The 22,059-nt window shown below is 27.0% G+C and overlaps 2 protein-coding genes across 5 annotated transcripts in view; one reads left to right on the forward strand and one right to left on the reverse strand.

The window, feature by feature from the left end:
- Positions 1 to 1,976: 1,976 nt before the first annotated feature.
- Positions 1,977 to 22,004, reverse strand: LOC129962725 (zinc finger protein OZF-like). 4 transcript variants are annotated; one of them, XM_056076678.1, is made up of 3 exons: positions 21,915 to 22,004; positions 19,761 to 19,870; positions 1,977 to 4,378 (listed from the first exon to the last, which is right to left on the reverse strand). In XM_056076678.1, the coding sequence occupies exon 3, from the start codon at positions 4,237 to 4,239 to the stop codon at positions 2,842 to 2,844; it is 1,398 nt and encodes a 465-aa protein (XP_055932653.1). In that variant the 5' UTR covers positions 4,240 to 4,378; positions 19,761 to 19,870; positions 21,915 to 22,004; the 3' UTR covers positions 1,977 to 2,841. The 4 variants fall into 4 exon arrangements, with proteins under 4 accessions (XP_055932653.1, XP_055932651.1, XP_055932650.1 ...); XM_056076676.1 differs by lacking the exons at positions 19,761 to 19,870; positions 21,915 to 22,004 and adding exons at positions 10,694 to 10,783; positions 11,994 to 12,546; XM_056076675.1 differs by lacking the exons at positions 19,761 to 19,870; positions 21,915 to 22,004 and adding an exon at positions 11,994 to 12,546.
- Positions 21,930 to 22,059, forward strand: part of LOC129962724 (medium-chain acyl-CoA ligase ACSF2, mitochondrial-like) — a 56,446-nt gene continuing 56,316 nt past the window's right edge. Inside the window, exon 1 of the mRNA XM_056076674.1 lies at positions 21,930 to 22,059. The gene's annotated coding sequence lies outside the window, so the exon portion shown is untranslated.

Raw genomic sequence — 22,059 nt, forward strand, 5'->3', positions numbered from 1 at the left:
TTTTATTGAAAAATAATTTAAAGATACCTGAAAGCGTGAAAGAACTTTCTTAAATTAAGAAATTATAAACTGTATTTCTAATCTTAAAGCTTCCTTTTATTATAGGAAGTTCTTTTACTTAAGTAAACTTTTCAGTCATCTACTAGAACAACTTTAGAATTTATTATTGTCATAAATTAGTTTTTTGAATGAATTTCACATTGAAACAAATTGCTAGCCAATTAAACCGATTAAATACAACATTATAGTGCACATCTCTTATGAATTGAGATTGAAAATTCTCTTTTCAGCAACGCTGTAAGATAATTTGAAATTAAAAAAAAATATGAATTCCTAATTAAATTCTTAACACAGTCTTATTTATAGGACAGTTACATCTCTTTTCTGAGGCTAATCCAAACGCATTTTTTTTTATTGTGCATTTCTTGCATTATCTAAGAAATTAACGTGTTCCCAAACATCTAATCAGTTTTCAATTCGTATATGGCACCCTTTAGCAAAATTTTGATGTCATAGATCATCTGTTTCAACCCGCTTTTAATTCGAGTGTTTTGAACATTGTGTGCTATGTTGTGACTTATGGCACTTTATAAGCCCGCTGACAGTTATCAGTCAGCGATTTAAGCCGAGTGAGCGTCTCTTGTTTTCTTCAGTAGCGCCAAGAGTTCGACTTAGCTACTTTATGCGTCACATTCGCTTGCACAACCCCTTTTTACAGAGAGGAGGGGCACATTCACACACCTCACAGAAAAAACACAGAAGAAAAACCATGCCGGGACGTCCAGATCAAGGGGAAGACGCGATACCCATATGCCAGGACGCCTGCTTATGTAATAATAGGATCACAAACTCTACATTTTATAGTTGCTGAATTACAGCAAAGATTAATGAGCTGAGATCTGCTAGTATTTACTTTCAATGTTATTTTTTATTGCATTTCTGCGGTTTTTAAAGGTCTCAAAATTGAATTTTATCATGATTGAGATCGATTAATTATCTTTTGTACAAGTGTATTCATTTTATTGTTCATTTCATCTTACTTTACTTATTTTATTTTTCAGTGCTTATGATTAACAGAATTCATTACTCTACGAAGTTTAATAGATATACATATATCCCAGCATGTGCCATGTCCGATTTCCTCCTGCTAATTAATCCTTATTTGTATCAAACTGATTTTAGTAACTATTTTTGAGTGTTTGTGAACATTATGCATAGAGATGACCGTACTGGAAAAAAAAACAAAATTTTTAATGTTATTGCATATTTACATTTTAAGTAAGTATATAATTAAGTAAGTAATAATAACTTCTTTAAAAAGTTTTAAGCACTCTGTCAACGTGCAGACATTTCCTACAACAATTTTCGGTAATAATCATATCTGAGATAGTGCTAAAAGGATAATAGTTGGACATTAAATGGCATGAATTTTAAAACATTACTTAACCCTTTCTAGAGCCGTGGGAAGTATGCTTCCCACCAAATTTATCAATCTTTGTATGAAATAATGTAGGTTGGCATAAGTTCTGACAAATTTTTTTAGTAAGTCAGAAACTTAGATGCTTCAGTTCTTTATCTCAGACAAAATGATGTGTCTTGATTTGTTACTTAATTATTGATTAACCAAATGAATTAATTAATCAAATTAAATTTTTCTAATAAGTAAATGAATGTCTTTTCTTATTCTAATATCAAGCCTAAAAATATTTTAACATAATATGACTAGAAAAAAAATGGTCCTTTAAAGGGTTAAGATATCTGAATAAAATAAATATATCTTACTTATATAAATAAAGTATGTCATACTAATAAAGTTTTTTTTTTTTTTTTTTTTTTGCATGAATGAGTTTGTAAATTTAAATTTATTCTCTATACTCAGAAAAGCAGCAGTAATTCATGCAGCGGAACTCAATGCTTGCAGCTGACTTACACTGCATTCCTGATTAAAGAAAAATTCGAGAACTCTCGCACTCATACTTTATTGCACGAGGTATTTACAGAAGAGAACAATGTATAAGAAAGAGTACATAATAAATACAATGAAAATGAATACAGACAGCGCCGTCGACTTCTTAGATACTGTAATTTGTAATAAAAAGGATACATTATATTTCACTGAACATGAGGGCAAATGATCCTCTTCTTTTAAGTAAAAAAATATAATAATGGAATTAGATTTTTAAACGAAAAAAAAAAAAATATTATACTGCAATTAATTTTTTAAACGAAAAATTAACCTACAATTTTTTACTATTCTGTAGATTTTTTTAAAAAATTATTATTATATACAAAAATTAAGGAACGCCAAAATAATGCATCGTCTTGAATGGCGCCCGAGAGGAGATCAACGTGCAAACACAGCTTCAAGGAGAAATTATTTATTACATATATCACAAAGACAAGATACTACATTTTGATGAATAAGAGAACGTCGATTATGATTATTTTTGACACAGAATGGCATAATGCACATAATAAGGATAAGCATATACAAATAATTACAATAATATATTAGATACAAAATTATTTTACACACAAATAATCTGTTTGAGACAATGCATAGCCAAATAAATTGCAAAACAATCCTTTCAAGGCTTTACTTTCTTCAAGAAAGGTTTTATATAATTATAGACAAAATGATTTTTACTTTATTTCTTTCCATAGATAAGATGATAATACAAAATTAAAAATGATCTTTTGAGATTTTAAATTATTTATTTCATCACAAATATCTTTAAGAATAAGGTTTACTTTTCTTTCAATCAGAAATGTAAGTTAACTTAAAAATTGCTTCTGAGAATATTTTTATGCTGCATACATCACAAGAGTGATGTTTTTCATTTATATGAGCACAATACCATTATTTAAATCAACTGTATGAGAAGGTTGTTTTTCTTTTGTATGAGTGCGCAAATGTTTATTCAAATTAAACTTCAGAGAAAAATTTTTATTGCATATATCACAAGAATAAGGTTTTTCATTTGTGTGTGTACGCAAATGTAGATTTAAGTGACCTTTCTGAGTACATTTCTTATTGCATATATGACAAGAATACGGTTTTTCACTCGCATGAATATAATAATGTCTTTTTAAAATGCATTTCTGGAAAAACCCTTTACCGCATACATCACACGAATAAGGTTTTTCATTTGTGTGTGTACGCAAATGTAAGTTGAAATGACCTTTTTGAGTAAATTTTTTATTGCAAATATCACAAGAATAAGGCTTTTCACTCATATGAATATAATAATGCCGCTTTAAACTACTTTTCAGGAAAAATCCTTGAGTGCACAGATCACAAGAATAAGGTTTTCCGTTTGTATGAGAACGATGATGTTCCTTTAAAGAAGCTTTGTCAGAAAATATTTCTTTGCATATCATGCAAGCGTAGGGTGTCTCATCTATATGAATACGTAAATGATGATTTAAATTACTTTTATTAGAGAATGCTTTGCTGCAAATATCACATGAATAAGGTTTTTCGTTTGTGTGAACCAGCAAATGTGAATTTAAATGACTTTTCTGTGAATATTTTTTATTGCATATATCACAAGAATAAGGTTTTTCACTTGTATGAGTACGATAATGACGATTTAAACTGCTTTTCTGTAAAAATTCTTGATTGCACAGATCACAAGAATACGGTTTTTCATTTGTATGAGAACGATAATGTTTCTTCAAAGTAGCATTGAGAGAAAACGCTTTATTGCATACTGCACAATGGTAGGGTTTCTCATCTTTGTGAATACGTAAATGATAATTTAAATTACCTTTCTTAGAGAATGCTTTACCGCATATATCACAAGAATAAGGTTTTTCGTTTGTATGAATACGCAAATGCTCCTTTAAATGACCTGCCTGATAAAATGCTGTACCGCATATATCACAAGCATAAGGTTTTTCACTTGTATGAGTTCGACAATGTACAATTAGACATTTTTTCTGAGAAAACTTTTTATGGCATATATCACAACAATAAGGTTTTTCATCTGTATTAACGCAAGAATGTTCATTTAATTGGCATTCTGAAGAAAATATTTTACAGCAAATATCACAAGAATAAGGTTTCTTCTTTGATTTTGTGTGAAAACGGATATGTCGCTTGAAATTACACTTCAGAGCAAATGCCATGCCACAAATTTCACAGTTAAAACGTTTCTCGTCTAATCGATTGTTATCTTCGATTTTTATATCAGCATTAAATGTTTCAGCAGGCACATCACTAATCACTATTCCCATTTTCTAATGCCTTTTCTCTCAATCTAGAACGAAGTTGAAGTCAAAATAGAGTTTATTTTGAAATAGCACATTCCTTTTATTTGCATACGCTGAGCATATAGTTCTTCTCCATTTGTAAAATGTCATCTTCAGAAATCAGCTGGGAAAAAAAAAAAAAAAAAAAAAAAAAAAAAACGTACATCAATATTATTATACATTTTTATAAAATAAATTATAATTTTACCTCTCTTCACATTCCAATTTGTATCGAAGAAAGGCGACTATTTTTAGAACAGAACGAAGCAAATTTTAAAACAACTGAAAAGAAACATTTTTTCAATTTTTTTAAAAATTATATTAACCCTTTCTAAGGCTGTGGGAAGTATGCTTTCCACCAAATTTATCAACCTTTGTATGAATTTATGTAGGTTGGCATAAGTTCTGACAAAATTTTTTAGGAAGACAGAAACTTAGATGCTTCAGTTCTTTATCTTACACAAAATGATGTGTCTTGATTTGTTACTTAATTATTAATTAAACAAATGAATTAATAAATCAAATTAAATTTATCTAATAAGTTAAATGAATTCCTTTTCTTATTCTAATTTCAAGCCTAAAAATATTTTAACATAATATGACTAGAAAAAAATGGCCCTTTAAAGGGTTAAAGTAATCTGATTGGTAATGACCAATTATTGAAAAATCAAAAGTCAATTGATCCTCAATGTCAAATATAGAGAATTACCTAATGTATTTAGACATAATAATAATAAAAAAATGTAATTACTGAACATGATTATTACCTTTGAATTCTCAATCATTCTCGACTCGATTAAACACAGAAACCTTCGAAAATATGTCTTTTTTTTTTTTTCTTGCTGCTTTTTTGTGTGTTTTATCTTCAATGAATCCTCCATTCCCTATTAATGTTTGATTAACTGATGCTGATTTTGGAATTATATCACCACCACAACTAATTGTTCTAGGTTGCTCTTGGACAAGCGATTTACAAGAATGTAAAATCAAATTTCTCATACACTTAAAATTATATCTTTTAAAGCTTAAATTTTGTTGATGCATCATTTTGGTGAAATTCAGCAGAAAGCTTTTATTTAATAATCAGCAAAAATTATCTTGGGATAATCGTTATCGAACTGTTTGAAGCACTATTTTTAACATTCATTATATTTAATCATACGATTCTTTGAATACTTTTAACGAGGTACATTATTTTTTAGTGCTTTATAAAAATAACTAATTAAAAAAAAGATATACGTTTCCGACTGCATACTGACTAAAATAAGAATGCTGAAACTAAAAGGAATTAAGAGGAGAAAATTTTGAAGCTAAGTCGGCACCTTTCGCGCAATTCCCATTCATATCATTTGAATACTTCACCATCTTTTCTCATATTCCAACAAAATATTATTATGGAAAATCTCCAAAATCCATTCATAGGTATTGTAAAGAAAAATTTAATTCAATTTGTAAAGAAAAAAGTTAACACAGAAAACATAGGTAATAAAATAACAAGACTGTATGCAAAAATAATAGCAATTCGGAAATAAACAATCGTAAGAGAACAAAGTGCTCAGTGAGAACTCGTAGGTTTCGTTCGAATAATCACGTCTCTGGAGTCATCTACTGCTTACACTGACTGATTTCAATTTTGTCTCCCGGCTTTTTACAGTTACGTGAGAGAGCAACGAATGTTCTAGACGATTACCGTATCTTCGCTTCTAATCGATATATTGCCAAAACTCCAGCAGTTGCCAAACTTTTGATTTTGTCACCAAGGCAAGAGTTCAATGACTCAGCATCTATTAGAGATATCTGTAAAATTAACTTCCTTAGTAGGAGATTTGCTGCACTGAGTAACAATTCGTAAAAATATGTTACGTTTTAACTTCATAATAAAAACCAGTAGTTGCGGTTTTTCCGAAACTTTTGGAAAATCTCAATAAAGATTTTATGCCCTTTCAGAAAAACTGGGGACCGCGGGCAAGGAATTAAAAGCCAAATGTACTCAGATTCTTACCCTCAGAGTTCTGCAAATGAGTGCCTACAGAAATCAACCCTAGGACAGATATGGTTTAAAATTTGATACGAATCTACATTTTAGATGATAAATCTGCATACCAATTTTTTATTAATTTAATTCTTTATGTTTTGTAGTTACATTACTTGATTGGTATGCATCACCAGACTTTCTGTAAAAGACTGTGAGGATTTAAAATAATATAGTTCTATAATTCTATAGTTTTCTGTTACCGTGAAAAAATTTCGAATGGCAACACTGATTTTTACTCTGTGCAAACTGATCATTGCATTTAAAAAAAAGGCCCATAAATGGTGTTGGAACAGTACACATATGGCGAAAACTGGTGGTGTAAGTCAAGAACCAATGATAACAACGAGAATAAGTGTATTGGTGCAAGATGCATAATTCATCGAAACGAACAATCTAAGTACCAATTACAAAACACCGTAAAATACGACACGAGAAAAATCTTTAATAAGGAGAATGAATAGACTGCTTCTTCAATGATGTGAATGAACATGCCAACACGATGGTACTTGCAGGAAAACAGCGAGGTGAATTGATAAAGCTTTATTATTTGAACGGGAAAAATGCCCTCAAAGAAGTGTGAATTAATCGACGAAATCATAAGTTAAGACGGAGCCCGTGTTTCGTAAAAATGGTGTAACGTAATTGATAGAATGCACATCTGGCAGTCAGCGATCAGGTAGATCATCTATTCCCGCAGAAATTGTTGCGAAAGCGATGAGATTAGAATAGGTCCATTAAACACAGTTAGCAATGTTGCCCGTAATTTGGATGTATCGAAAATGGCAGTCTTCAACCTCCTATGCCTTGTTCTGTGGATGTTTCAGAATCGATTCCAACGCGTCCAGATATCACAACTTGGGCACGAACATCAGCAAATCGACTTTGCGAATATTCTTTACTCATTAGATATGATGAAGATAATAGGTGGCCACTGCAGATATTACAGAGATATGCGGAATATTTCTTCTTCATTGGGGATGTAAACTCCACAAACTGCGATCATTATGCTGACTAAAGTGCTCATAATACGGCATCAGAGCCAATATATGAAAATAAAGTGACTATGTGGTACGCCATCGCAAACACATTTGTTCTCGATCCGTACTTCTTCAAAAACATTACTTCAACAGGTATGTAAACGTGCTCCATCATAAGTGCACAGAATGTTACACAATAAACACAACGTTACAGAATTACATAATTCTAGAACTGTAGCAGCGAAACGTAGTTAATCACATTGTATGGATGCAAGATGGTACTCCTACACAAGTCACCACACTACAAATGCTGCAATAACAATTTGGAGAGTTATATCATAAATAAAGTAACTTTGCAGGGTTTTTTTTTCTTTTTTCCTTCTTCTCCCGAACCTCACTTTGATGGATTTCTGGTTCTGGAGTTATTTGAAATCTAAAGTGTACACTTCAAATCCAAGGCATATGTCAGAATAAAAAATGCCATAAAACATGAAGCCATACAGATTACACTTGATGTGATACGCTCGACATTGTTGTCAATAATCCCTTGCATGAATGCGTACTCGTCTATGAAGGAAGGCATAACACTCATGATAATTTCAATAAAGATCGCTTTCCTTTATCTCCTCCCTTATGCAGTCATTGATTCTTTACAATGTTCTTATTTGCCAATATTGAATGCCACTTTTTGTCACACACGCATCATTCCAACACCATTTAGGGTTTTCAAATGCTCTGATCAATTTGAGCAGGAGAGACGAAGGGAGGGATGGGTATTGCAATTTTAACTAAATATTAATTTATGTAATCGTAAGTATAGAAATCCTATTGTTTTAAAATTATCCCCACAATAGATATCTAAAATTTCATTTAGATTAGTTGAATGGATAGGCTGCTAAGGTCTCATAAATCGGGAAAGTTTCTTTCATGATTGCACTGTACATATAGTATGCATATATTTATTTCTATTTATTGATCAGAATAATAATCATATTAGAATAACACACTATTTAAAAGATTTTTTTATCAATATATCTGCTATTTTTTTGTACATTTTCTTCCTTTAATAGCTTGTTTTAAAAAAAATATATTTTCAAAATAATTTGAAATAAAAAATGAAATGCATCACATTTTTTAGTCATTGTAACTAACTTCCTTTACATTTTAGAACTGGAAATATACTAGAAATATGTGCTTATTTATATACCTTAAGATAAAGTACCATGGTGGTGATAAAAAAAAAAAAAAAATCTTAATTTAAATAAAAAAAAATACCATGATAAAGATTTCAACATAAAAAGGAAAATGAAAAGAAATATTTAATAAGAATTTCATTTTTACGCATAATGACCTTTTCCCATTTTTTTTTTATGCATTATGATTTCCTCGTCTTAAACAAAAATATATAATAGAATTCACTAATCAGAATGCTTTATGAAAATGTTAGTGCAGCTATTTTAAATATGAAAACTTAAATTATCAATAAATAACGCTCAAACAGTAAATTCATTATAATAATTCAATATTAAAAATAAAAAAATAATAAAAACTTCAATTCTAAAATTATAATCAAAATTCTTTTCAAAATAACTAACAATATTACTTTTTGAATTTTAGATATTAAGAAAGCTTTATAATAAACTATTTTTTTTATTTAACTTTTAGAGGGTAAAAACAAAAGTTATTTTTAATAACAATCAATTTGTTTTGCATTCACCAACAGAATAATTCTTTTTTTTTCAATTATTTTATAAATGTAATTTATTCTACTAAAAATGATTTTTTATCATAAAATATATGCCTATAATTACTTACTAATAATCTGATTTCTTTGCATGATATAATAAAGAGAGCAAATTTTATTTTAATTGAAATAAAAATTAAATAAATGTTACAATTAGAATAATTTGTATCTAAAATAATAAAAACATTGTGCAAATTTTATGAATTTATTCTTGATAATTTAGTAATTCCTTTTTAATCAATTAATATTTATTTTAAAAATATAGAGGGCATTTAAGATTTTTCAAATTACATTAGAACACATTTTTGTATAATATAGAAAATTTAGAATATATAGAATATAAAATTTTAAATAAACACCGACTCCAACAATATTATCTATCAAAACATATTTATAGATATTTCATCCTCCTTTAGTATGGAACTGTTCAAATTAGGAAATAATTAAAAAAAAAAAAAAAAAAAACATTTTTTTCAATGATTTATATATTATGGAGAAAAAAAAGAAAATGTAAAATCTTTGATTATAAGCAATAAATATGTTTGAATTTTTTTTTTCTCCAGTCACTTTGTAAAAAAATGTTATTAAAAATTATTTTGTCAAACCAAAATAATAAATGATATTACATTTTTATTTCTATTATGTTCTTTAATGAGAATTTGTTTTTATATTTAATTAAAATTTTGTAAATAATCCAGAGAATAAACAACTTCATAATGAGTTTCTGTACGCAAGTAAAATCAATGATAAAAAAACTAAATACCTTAAGCTGGTTATCACAATGAACAATATAAGATCCTGAAAAATTTGTTCTTACATACATTTTGAAATTAAGAGGTTGAAGAAATTTAGAAACATCAAGTTTCATATTTTTTTTAAAGGTTTTTGTGGATTTTAATGGAATTTTTTTCATCAATATTTAATTTTGCATACTTAAATTACAACAGCTAATTGTTTGTCCTTTATTTCAGAATTATACAGAATAAAATAATATTAAACAACAGGATTTTACTTTAAAAAATTAGGTTTTTGTTTATTAATTGCACACTATTAGTGAATGTAGTCAATAGAGAAACACAATATCTTTGGTGAATATAATAAAATAAAGAAACACGATATCTTTGATGAATATAATCAATTAAGAAACATGACACCTTTGGGTGAATAAAATCAATAGAGAAAAATGATATCTTTAGGTTGCCATAAACATGCTTGCATGCAACCGAAAATTCTTAAAAAAGAATTAAAAGAAAAGGAAAGGGGGAAAGCAACATTATGATGAACGATTACTAAAATGAAAAAAAGATTTAATACTCAGCATCATTTAAACTATAAATTAATTAAAAAATGCATTTTAAAAGAAAAACAAATAAGTAACTAAAACACAACTAAGAATTTAGATAGATGAAAGCATAAATATAAAAGGAATCCATTACATAATTGTGCAACTATCATGCCCCCATCTAGCAAATATTTGATATCAAGAAATTAAACAGCATTCCATAATTCATATGTATTATTTATGCTTGATTTTTGTTTTGTTTCTAATAATAATATAATTTCATTTTTTTTTAAAAAAAATAATCCTCTGTTAGAAAGAATAAACAAGGAAGATAGATCTGAATATTTCCTCTACTTAATAAAATCAATTGCAAGGAGAATTACAGAACAGAAAACTTATACCTCATGTATAACAATATCAGAAAGTCAAAATATGGCTGTGAGATCAAATTAAATATCCATGTAATTCAACTCTTTTCACATATACATTTTCTAAAAAAGAAGAGCAAAATATAATTTGATTTTATTAAGATATTTTTACTTTGCAAGAAATTATTACATTCCACATGCTGTAATAATTGTACATCTTCAAATGTTAATAATTTAACAATATATATATTATGAGATTATTAAACAATTTTCTCAGTAGATACAGAGGTATAAAAAGCATTTTATTGATTCTCTATAGTTAATGAAATACTGATAAATATTTTTCAGTAGTAATTCCTAATAGTGAAATCATGTATTATTGGTTTACTTAAAGAGATTAAGATAATTTTGCAAGGCAAATTCAGTTATATAGAGCAAATATGCTACAGCAAAATATTGGAGACTCCTAGAAAATTAGCAGCATAAGCAACAAACTAAATCAAAACAAAAATAATAAAATTGAATTATTTATAAGCATCGATTACAATGCTTTTGTGGATTTATTGATACTTCTTAACTATAAAAAAATATTAACGTAGCAGGTAATTACTACTATGGATGTAAAATGATATTCTAAAAATAATTATTATATTTAGTTACATTAAAAATTTACTAATTATTTGCATCAGCAAAGTATACATGAAAAATAATAAGTAAATGATAATTTTGTTATTAAGGGTTTCCCATATTTCTAACTTTTTATTATTCTTTTTTTAATAGTCTTTTAATTAACAATATAATAAATAAATGGGACTTTATATTTGAGCAGTAGCACACAATCTCATTAAAGAATTAAAAGCCATTCACTAAAGTGGATGTATTAGAGCCCTTAACAAATAAAAAAAAAGGAATGGATATCGAATGTCTATGACCTATCCTCGCTTTGTATGCTATTTGTGGACCATCTCTGTCTTCGTAACCGCCAGACTACACTTTTTAAAAAAGATAAGTTACCAAATATGATAACTCAATTTTTTTCTGTAATTGAAAAAAATAAAATAAAAAGTTTCACGTTTGTTTGATAAACTCTTATTATATAAATTTTCTATCAAGTCTTTCTTCTTTATAAAACCAAAAGTGCATGCAAGAATATGTAGACAAGAAACTGACCATATAAGCCATAAACATAAAATCAATTTGGAAAGAAAGAGAAATACATTTTCGTATATATGAAATAAGCAGATTACTTAGATTTCGAGTGATGTACCATATAATAAATATGGTGATGATATTTTCAAACACAGGCACACTGTTGTTATGGTTGGGAACTTACCTTTTATTTTAAAATCAGTTTATTATTGCACAACACTAGACTAGAGTTTGATGTGATTATTTACTTGATTAACCTTATAGAAACTTATTAGAATTTTAATAAAGGGAACAGACAGAAATTGAACAATTGATCTATACACCTAACAACAGTTTTTGTTTGTTTGTTTGAGGGGGATTAAAGGATTTTCGGCTGTCACCACTAGCGTTTCAATCGCAACGTAATCCCTATGGGATGGGCGAATCCATCATGAACCGTACTTTTCACAGGTAGGTACGTTTGCCCGAGAGGGGCAGCAGGGATAAACGTTGGCTTTTAAATGTTGAGTTGTAGCTCAACGCTTATCCCGGTTCAGTTGAATTGTTTTTCGTTGATCACGAGGGAATACGTTGTCATTACTTTAGCATGTGAATGTGGATATAATTTTCCTCTCTATTAATGTCTATTTTTAAATCACTATTTCTTATCTTTGAAAATGTTTACAAAATTGTTCTTGTGTTGCATTTCATAAACGGATCATATATAATTTTTAGAAATGTATTAAATTACATTGTGAATGAAGAGGTAATGTGATATTGATATTTAAGTTTCATAGTGTGTAATATGGAAATAAAGCAAATCATTAACCATTTCATTTTCATACTTGTTGATTTTTTTGTCATTATATTACTCTTGTGCTTTGTAGTTTTAAGTAAATGCATGTTAAATTCTTGTAAAGGTAATAAACTAACAGGAATGAAATAACTTATTGAATTTAAATAACACGTTTTGTGAGTAGAAGACATATAACCAAAACTTAATGATCTAGGTCATCTTTATTTTTAAAAAAATAAATAAAACAACTTTTACATAAATTTAGAAAAATAATTTTATAAAGTGCTTACTGTAAAAACAACTTTATCACAAAGTTTATTTCCTACTCGGGGTTCATAGTGTAATAATAGACATAGCATGTTGAGTAGGTATATATTGTAATATTTATTGTATATCAAATCAAGCCTTTATTCAAGAAACAGTTTTCTTAAAAGGATTCTGATTTTATTCATGTTTGATTGAGATTTATTTTACTATATTATAAATTTCTAAAATTTTTATTATCATAAGTTATTTTCCTCTTCTCAATAAATAAAACAAATTGTGTTTTATTACTTAACAGATAAATCTCATTAAATGAGCTGTAAAAATATGAACCTTTTTAAAGCATGAAATAAAACTATTTTCAATTCATGTTTTATTGATAATTTAAGTTCTTTTGTAACAGTGATTTTTTTTTAAAACATAGGACTATTTAAATTCAATTTTCTTATGATAAGTATAAGATTATATTCAATTACATAAAAGTATTAAAATGTAACTCCCTGCAAATGATTTGGAGGATATAAGTTTTTTTTAATACTGGTTTTATTTAAATTAGGGTTTGCTTTTCTAGTTATTAAGAAATCATGTTATATAGAGTTTCATGTTCATACTTGCAGCTTCCTCAGTATATTTCAAAATATAAAGATTCTTGAAAGATTAATATAATGGTCTTTTAAAAGATGTTCAGAATATTCACAATATTGCAGCCTGTTACTGACATTCTGAATATAGGAAATGAATAAATCTCTTATTTTTAAAAAATGAAACTACTAAATTTTCCAATTAATAACTGAAAAAGAAGTGATACTGAACTAATATATTTTACAAATATAGAAAGCCTGAATGTTCAACATGTCACATGTTCTATTTCTAGTAGCACCAATATGTTTCCATGTGAAAACTTTTTTAAAGAGGGTTAGTGGAATTTGGCTTCATTCTATTTAGTTGTAGATGCCTCGAAATGGGGAAAGTTATTTTATGGTCACCCTGTAGTTTAATTACACAAAATTTTTGAAATATGGCAAAATGAAGTTTTAAAAGTAAAAATTGGAGCAAAATAATTATAGTTAGGAAAGAATTAATTTTACCTGCTAAATCATGCAGCAGTTATTTTTTTCATGTTTAGGAGTATTGAATATAATATCCTGAAAATTCTACAATTAAATAATGAGCTAATATTGAATTTTGAATTAAGCAATAACACTTGGAAAAATAGAAATATAGTCAAGTATCAAATTCTTATTGGTTTAACAGTATAATATAAACAAATTAACATATGAAATAAAAACTAAAGAAAATAAATAATATATAGCACTGTATTACAAAATTTTTTGACTAAACTTTAATAAGTTAATGTCATAACTAGGCAGTTTTTAGAGTGATGAAAAATATAACGTATCGATTGTTAGCTTTATACAGCTATAAAATGTAAATAAATGTGTTCATGGTAATTTTTTTCAGATTGTTGTTCTGTGACATAAAATCGTATTTACAGTGTTTGGGAATAAAGTAATCGTGTTATCTTCCTTTTGTGAATAATTGCAATACTTATTAATTTATTTGAAAAATCTTGGTTGGTTTCATTATAAGAGTCATAAAAAGAAATATAATATATATAATCCTTATCATGAGAAAGGTTTTATTTGATTTGTCAAAATTTTTCTCATCTAAATCTTAATGCTTATCTTATTAAAATGATAGTGCAAGTTTACACATTACTAAAGTTTCTACTATTTTAATAACAAAACAATGACAAAATAAGATTCTCATCTTACTGTTTATCAAATAAAATACAAAGATATCCTTACCAAATATGAAATCATGATAAAAAGAAATAATGATTAGCAAGTTCACTTGAATCATAACAAGGAAAACTAAAAGCTAAATTTAGAAGAGCCTACAGAAGCAAACTGTTTTTTGAGATGTAATCTAAATGACATTGCTCACAAATGGTAAAATGTTTAGTATGTAATAAAGTTAAATATAATAAAAATGCAAGACATATTTATTACGAAAACATTGTGTAATGAAACAAACAGAAAATGGATTAATAAAGGACAAGGGAATACTATGCAATATTGAAACAAGATATTGTTTTCATATTTGTTATTGTCTGTTTCATCATTCTGTTATGCATTTCATAGTATATATATTCATATTTGTCACATCAGGTGACCAGTTTGTTCATCAGGAACATTGGTTGTATTTGTTTTTAGATAAATTGTTTAGATATAACTTCATATCAATGAGTCTATCAAATAGTTTAGCATTAAAATTGTGATTTTAACTGACTTACTTAAATATTCTTATTTACTCTGTGTATTGTGATCATAAACTTTTCTGATTGAGACTGTTACTTGACATCATGGCGCTGTTGAAAATGTAAATAACCCTTTCATCTATCTTCTAAATTTGAGGTATTGTAACTTCCCTTTTTCTATTTGTTTTATAAATTGCTCAGATATTAAATATAATACTTCTTTACTTGATTTTCAATAATAGGCGTAAACCATGCGATTAATTAGATGATAAAAAAATGAAAACGATTTGGATTTCAGGGTAATAATGTAACATTAAATGTAGGGGGGGGGATATTTTTTAAAAAAGCAAATATTCGTTCTACAATTCAATTGATATAATTAAAAAAATTTCAAACAACGTAAAATTTATGTTTGTGCAGTGATATTTTCAGAAATTATTGTGGAAAAACAGCGAATTTCAGCTTAAAATATTATTTAAAATTTCCAAAAAATCGGTCCAAGGTGCACACATCCACCATTCTACTTATGTGTCACATTTGATACATGTAGGTCAAATATTTGGCTTGTAGAGCACCAAAACACACACATTCAACTTTATTATTAGTATATAAATATATTTGTTCCACTTTTTTTTATAATTAAATGTTTCGTTATTCGTTCGTTGAAGCAAGTTAGGTATGGAGTGGATTAAAAAATGATTCCGTTTTTATCCTTATAATGTATTAAAATAAAATAGTTAAATATAATAATACTAAAAAAATATGCAAGTGATACCATAAATGAGTTTTTTTTTATTGGTTAGATAATGCAGACAAAGATATTTACATAAATACTACAGACAACAACTCAGTGCACGATGACTTGCAATTCTATTATTTGGTTAAATGTTACAAACTGTATTTTGGTTTATATATTATAATTATGCTAAATAAACTAGTGAATCTGTAGAACTTCAGCTCTCAAGAATTGAATAAATTTGATGATAGTTAATGGATATTTTATAGAAACTTTTAATTTAATAAATTTAAATAATAATATTTTATAAACTTTCTATAGCAAACAACTTTTTTTTTTTTATTATCTTTATTGAATATAGAATAAGAAATGAAATAGTTTCTTTACTTAATATACAAATGAATCTAAATTTTTCAAGGCAGATTTTTTAAAAATTTCAAATGCAATTTAGTTTCTCCATTGGTATATTGTATCTAATTATTAAACAATATAGCATTGTAGTTTTATTAGAAACAAAGAATTTTTCAAAAGCATACAATATATTTCATCATTTGAAGAACTTATTGTTCTATTTGACTATAAGAGGCAGAAAAAAAAAACTTAACACAAATTAAAAAAAATATAATGAAAATAGTTATTTCCATTTTTTTATTAGTATTTATATAAAAATATGTTCTTTTCTATGAGAAGAAATATTATATATTATTTTAGAAATTTTATATTCTTTATTTTATTGTTTTACAATAAAAAAAATAATAAACACAAAATAAAGTTGGATGGACACTCTAGAAGCAAAATAAACAGAATGAAAGTAATTTGATTAAAACTTGTTTTTAAATATTTACATAACAGCTCATTTTTGTGAGGCAGTTAAGAAAATAATATATTTGTTTTCATTAGGTTTGCTTCGAAATCATTAAGGAAACCAAAATATGAATGATAAGCATAGATAATGTACTCTCAATTAGCATTGGAACCATTGTGCATTATATATGTAATTTTCATAATTGTGCTATAGGTATAGGAAAAATATTTATTCACTTAAAATATAGAAATGTTACAGTGTTAAAGAATATAGTAAAAATATTTACAGATTGGTTACAAAAGGCTACACTTAGCTGAATGCCTGCTAAAAATGTCTTTGGTAAGTGGTTAGTGATTAAAAAAAATAACTATAATTTGTTATTTATTTTACTGAATTATATAGGTAATTCTCATAATTTATAAGACTAACAATGAAAAACATTTATACATGAATATTTGACCGAGTTAGTCCAACAAACATTGATATTGCATAATAGGAGATGCTTTGGATGTAGAATATTTTACTATATAACTTTCAAAAATCAAATAATAAAAACAGCAAATTATTTAGCATGTAACTAAATTGAAACACTAATATGAAAAAAATTTTTTGTCTATTGAATTGATATATTTGGCTCTAATTAACAATGTAAAATTTTAATGAAAGGAATTAACATTATCAAGAGGGTTTTGCAATGAATAGACACATATTAAATGCACAAACTACATATAAAATGCTAAGCAAAATGTGTAAACTTTATTAAGAATGAGAACAACGCATAATATAAAAAAAAAAATATTACAACTGCAAAACATAGATACCATAATTACAATTTCAGGATCAATAAAGTAAAGAAAGTGACAAGAAGGAAAAATTTACCTAAGTATTTTAAACACTAGTATATCTTCTCACAAATCATGTGATGTGTCGCATTTTATCGTTAAAAAACGTTCCAAGATTCAAATTGCCAATACTACAATTGATTTTGAATAATCAATTTTTGAATACTTAGTACATTCTAAAAGAGACACTATGAATCTATGTGTGCAATATTTTACTTGGATTTTTTCTTTTTAAAAAGAATTTATCATTGCATAATTATTTTTAGAAACTATATAACTGCAACTGGCTAATGGAAAATAAATGTAAAACATATGAAGTTCCCAAATAATGTCTTAAATTGTGTTTTTATGATATGAGAACATGATACAGTTTTGGGAATGAAATTTTTACTTCAGAAAAAAATTGGTCAGCTATATCTTTAAATTGGGACTGCAGAAAATGCAAAATATCAGAACACATTCTAAATCCATTCCAAATTTATTCTGTTTGAGTTTATATTCTGAATTAACAACATTCTAATCATATTATAGAAAATACTTCTACAGAAAGATTATATCAGGAAGCATATTCTATTTAAAGTATATATATTTCAGATGCTTCAATTTGTCAATGCCTTTTGTGACTATCTATGGTTTAAAAAATCCAAATTTTAGTTTATATTACAAAATTGAAATGTTCTCATGTCAAATTTTAAATTTAAAAATAGCAGTATACATTTTTTTTTTTCCGTTCATGGTAACATATTAAGACAAATAGAAATGTGAAATTTAGGAATTATAAAAAAATAGACATACACTGTTCTGGGAATGTAAAGGAAAATATAACCATTGGCAGAATATTTTTTTTTCTCAGACTATAAAGATATTATATCCATACAATCATATAATAGGCACATCTTTTTTACTTACAGCAGAAATAGTACATGTTAGATGTAAATGAAAAATATGTTTCCATATTATTGAGAAATTTTTCTGTAAAGGAATGTTATCATATTACAATTAAATTTTTTTCAAAATCAGTAAATTACCAGTTTTGAAGATGATGTATTAATGGAAACATTCGTCGGGTCAAAAGTACTTTTAAATGATTTCAAGATTCATTAATATCAGGAAATTCAGAACCGTATAAAAACAGAATTAGTAATAATAATAAAAAAAAACAGTAGAAAACAAGTAAAAGCCACCTGAAAATGAATTGTCTGAAATATTGCTTTTGGTAAAATAAATGGTATTTGTATTAAATATCCATTGAATAAGATGAAGGTCACTGAAAAATATATTTTAAGCTAATATGTCAACACCTTGCTTGGAAAACGCATCCTTCCACTCCAGCGGAAAACGATTCAATTGAAGCGGGATAAGCGTTGAGCTACAACTCAACATTTAAAAGACAACGTTTATCCCTGCTGCCCCTCTCGGTCAACGTCCCTACCTGTCGAAAGTATGGTTTGGGATGGATTCGCCCATCCCATAGGGATAGACGTTGCGATTGAGACGCTAGTCAATTTCATGTAAACACAGCATAATTTGACAAAATAACACTGGGTTGCCAGATCTATGTTGAAATAAAATGTAATGCAGCGTTTTAAAATGAAAACAAACAGGAAAAACAAAACTTATAATTAGTGGCAACACTCTAACAGTTGATTGAAGTTGAAGAGTGTTTTGTTTATGCTACAGGAAAATTCAGGCTTGGCCAGTCAGTAATCTTTCGATTTATAGTCGATAGTTTATTATTATTTAAGTTTGCATTCAATATGACTTAATTTTTTTGCTATTGCTAATTCTCATTTTGAGCTGCGAAAGACTAATATCACAGTGATAAGTAAAGTATTCCAGGAAATCTATGCTGTTAAATATTGAAGTTGTCATAATTAATAATAATAATAATTTATTTTTTTATTCATAATTTATTCTTTGAATGTCAACATTGTTTTAATTCTAAAAAAATGATGTGTTCTTTTTTTTAATGTTAAAATAAAAAGGGTTGTTAGTAAAAAGATTGAAATCACAAGATCATATCGTGGTTATTTTTATTTATTTTAATCTAACTCAAAAACAACGATTTAGTTTATAGGATGATGGTATCCTCAAATATTTATTAATCACTGGGTAACATATGCACTGGACTAAAAATTACTCTTTATGTTATCGTCTACGGAACGTAATATTTACAACAGCAAGTATTTATTGAAATTGCATATTTAGAGTAAATAAGCTTAGCAAAAACATTATTCATATAAATAAAATAGTTACTCAAATATCATACCTTGCTCTCATGTTAGGGAAACACTAACATGTGTTCATTGCCGATAAATGTCCTCCGGAAAGGCAGCTAGCCCCTTTATATGGGAGCTATGACTTTATTTCAGAAGAATCCTAAAAAAAAAAAAAAAAAAAAAAAAACACTTATGCTCAAGTAGCACGCTATATTGTATAATAACTGCAGGATTCAAAAGAAAAATACTGTACGGTATATTTAACAATATTGAAAAAATATAAAGTATAAGACTTTTGTAATGTTGATAATTATAGGGTTAGAAAACTGTACAATATAGTTCCGAAATACTGCATAAATTCTGGAAAATGCAATACTAAAAAAATTTCCCAAATTAGTTCTACCTATTTTGAGTATGAAAAAAATAAAAAAAAAATTATGTTTCGGTTTTATATATATTTATAATGGATGGAGTATGGATGGAAGGCTATAATAAGCACTAACAAAGTTCACAACCATTTGATTCAAAATAAAGGTTCCCGAAACTTCAAGAATTTCGGTTTTATCACTTTTAGAGACGAGGACCTAGGAATTCTTCTAGAGATTTCCATGTGAAGTCATAGCCTATAAAAGAGATTTTATAATCGAAAGCGCTTGTTCACATGAGAAATAATTTTCTCTTTCACTGAGAGCTATAACTGTTTTGTATTTATGGATTTATTGATTGCTTTCATACTATTAATATCTAAAAATGCTACTTTTTTTGAACAGCTTGCCTGTATTTTTTATTACCTGTGCTCCATGATTTATGGAATATTTGTGACATAAAGTGCCATTTTCCCTTTAAACTTCCGAGATTTTTCTCACAGTAAACAAACAGGACGAATTTTTTAGTAATATAATGCACAACTTAAAGTCCATGATGATTCTCTAATAGGGCTGCAGAGGAACAGTTCCTTCTGAAATTAGAATCCTTCAGCATCGAAGTTAATACAAAATATATTTTTTAATTTACGTAATAACTCAAAGGATTAATCGAGAAAAATTTCGCAGACTGAAAAAAAAAGTCAGAAATTTTCAGGCTTAAAGAGTGGTAATATATTCTTCAAAATTCAGTAATTCAACAAGTAAGAGCAGCTTTGCACAATAATGGGAGGACTCAATTTTTTTCCATCATTGCCGAAATTAAACGTTCCATCAATCCCGAAATTAAACGTTTAATCTAAAAATTCAAAAATTCTAATGAAAATATGCTTTGAAATATGTGACTATGTTAGGGAGGAATTTTAAAAAAAACTCTCTAAAATAATTATGTTTTTGCATTTCTATTCGCTATTTAGATACTGGGATTCTACTGATAAATAATACGGAATTTCCAATTTTTTCCAGCATTATAACAACTATAGAATGTCTTTAAATGTTGAGATTACTTATTATCTAATTCAGAAATTGCAAAATACATCCAAAAATTGTTATACCAAATTTGAACAAAAAATATGCATTAAATTTATATTTATGAGAATTTTCGTGAAATAATTCTAGCAAAAATCAAAATTTGAGGAAATATCCATAAATGTTGTAAAATAGCATTAAATTTTTTATAAGTGTAAATAAAAATTAGTGTAATTTAAAAAAAATAGAAAAAAACAACATCAATTCAAACGGTTTTATAAAGAATTTTTTTATACATTTAGAATATTAAATAAAAAAAAATCATATTTCTGCAAAAAATCAACTTAATAAGAAATAGACACTCAGTTAAAAAAATTAGTGAATAAGAAAAAAATAGGTATAATCTTTATTCCTTGATCATTAACAATGGAAGAAAATTGTTGGATGAACATTGTAACAAGGAAAACTATTTGAAACAGTAGCTTATCCAGGTAGAAGTACTAAGGGACATATAAAATTTATAAAGTTTTTCTTGAAATTGAAATATTTCAGGACAATTTTTTTATATGTTCAAAGCTGTGAAGAAAAAAAAAAAAAAAAAAAAAAAAAAAAAAAAAAAAAAAAACTTTTTCCATTCTGCATGCTTAAATTTGTTTTATCATGAAGAGGAAAAATAATGAGTCCATCTACATTAATTCCTAAGAAATTCCTTGTTAAAAACAACACAATATTTCCTCATTGTCATTAGAAAATGAGAAACAGAAAATAGCTACTATATCCTGATAACAGCAAAGCAAAGAAACCTATTTTTACCATTACGATCAAATACTCCGGAATGCACGGAAGCTTCTGATTTCAGCTTGCGTTAGTTGTTAAACAATAGTCACGTGAAAATAAATTGAGCTAAATTGCCTGCAGCTGGTTGCGAAATTAAAGTTAAAAGCATACGTTTGATGAA

The sequence above is a fragment of the Argiope bruennichi genome, chromosome 3 (assembly GCF_947563725.1).
Source record: "Argiope bruennichi chromosome 3, qqArgBrue1.1, whole genome shotgun sequence".
Classification (NCBI taxonomy): Eukaryota; Metazoa; Arthropoda; class Arachnida; order Araneae; family Araneidae; genus Argiope; species Argiope bruennichi.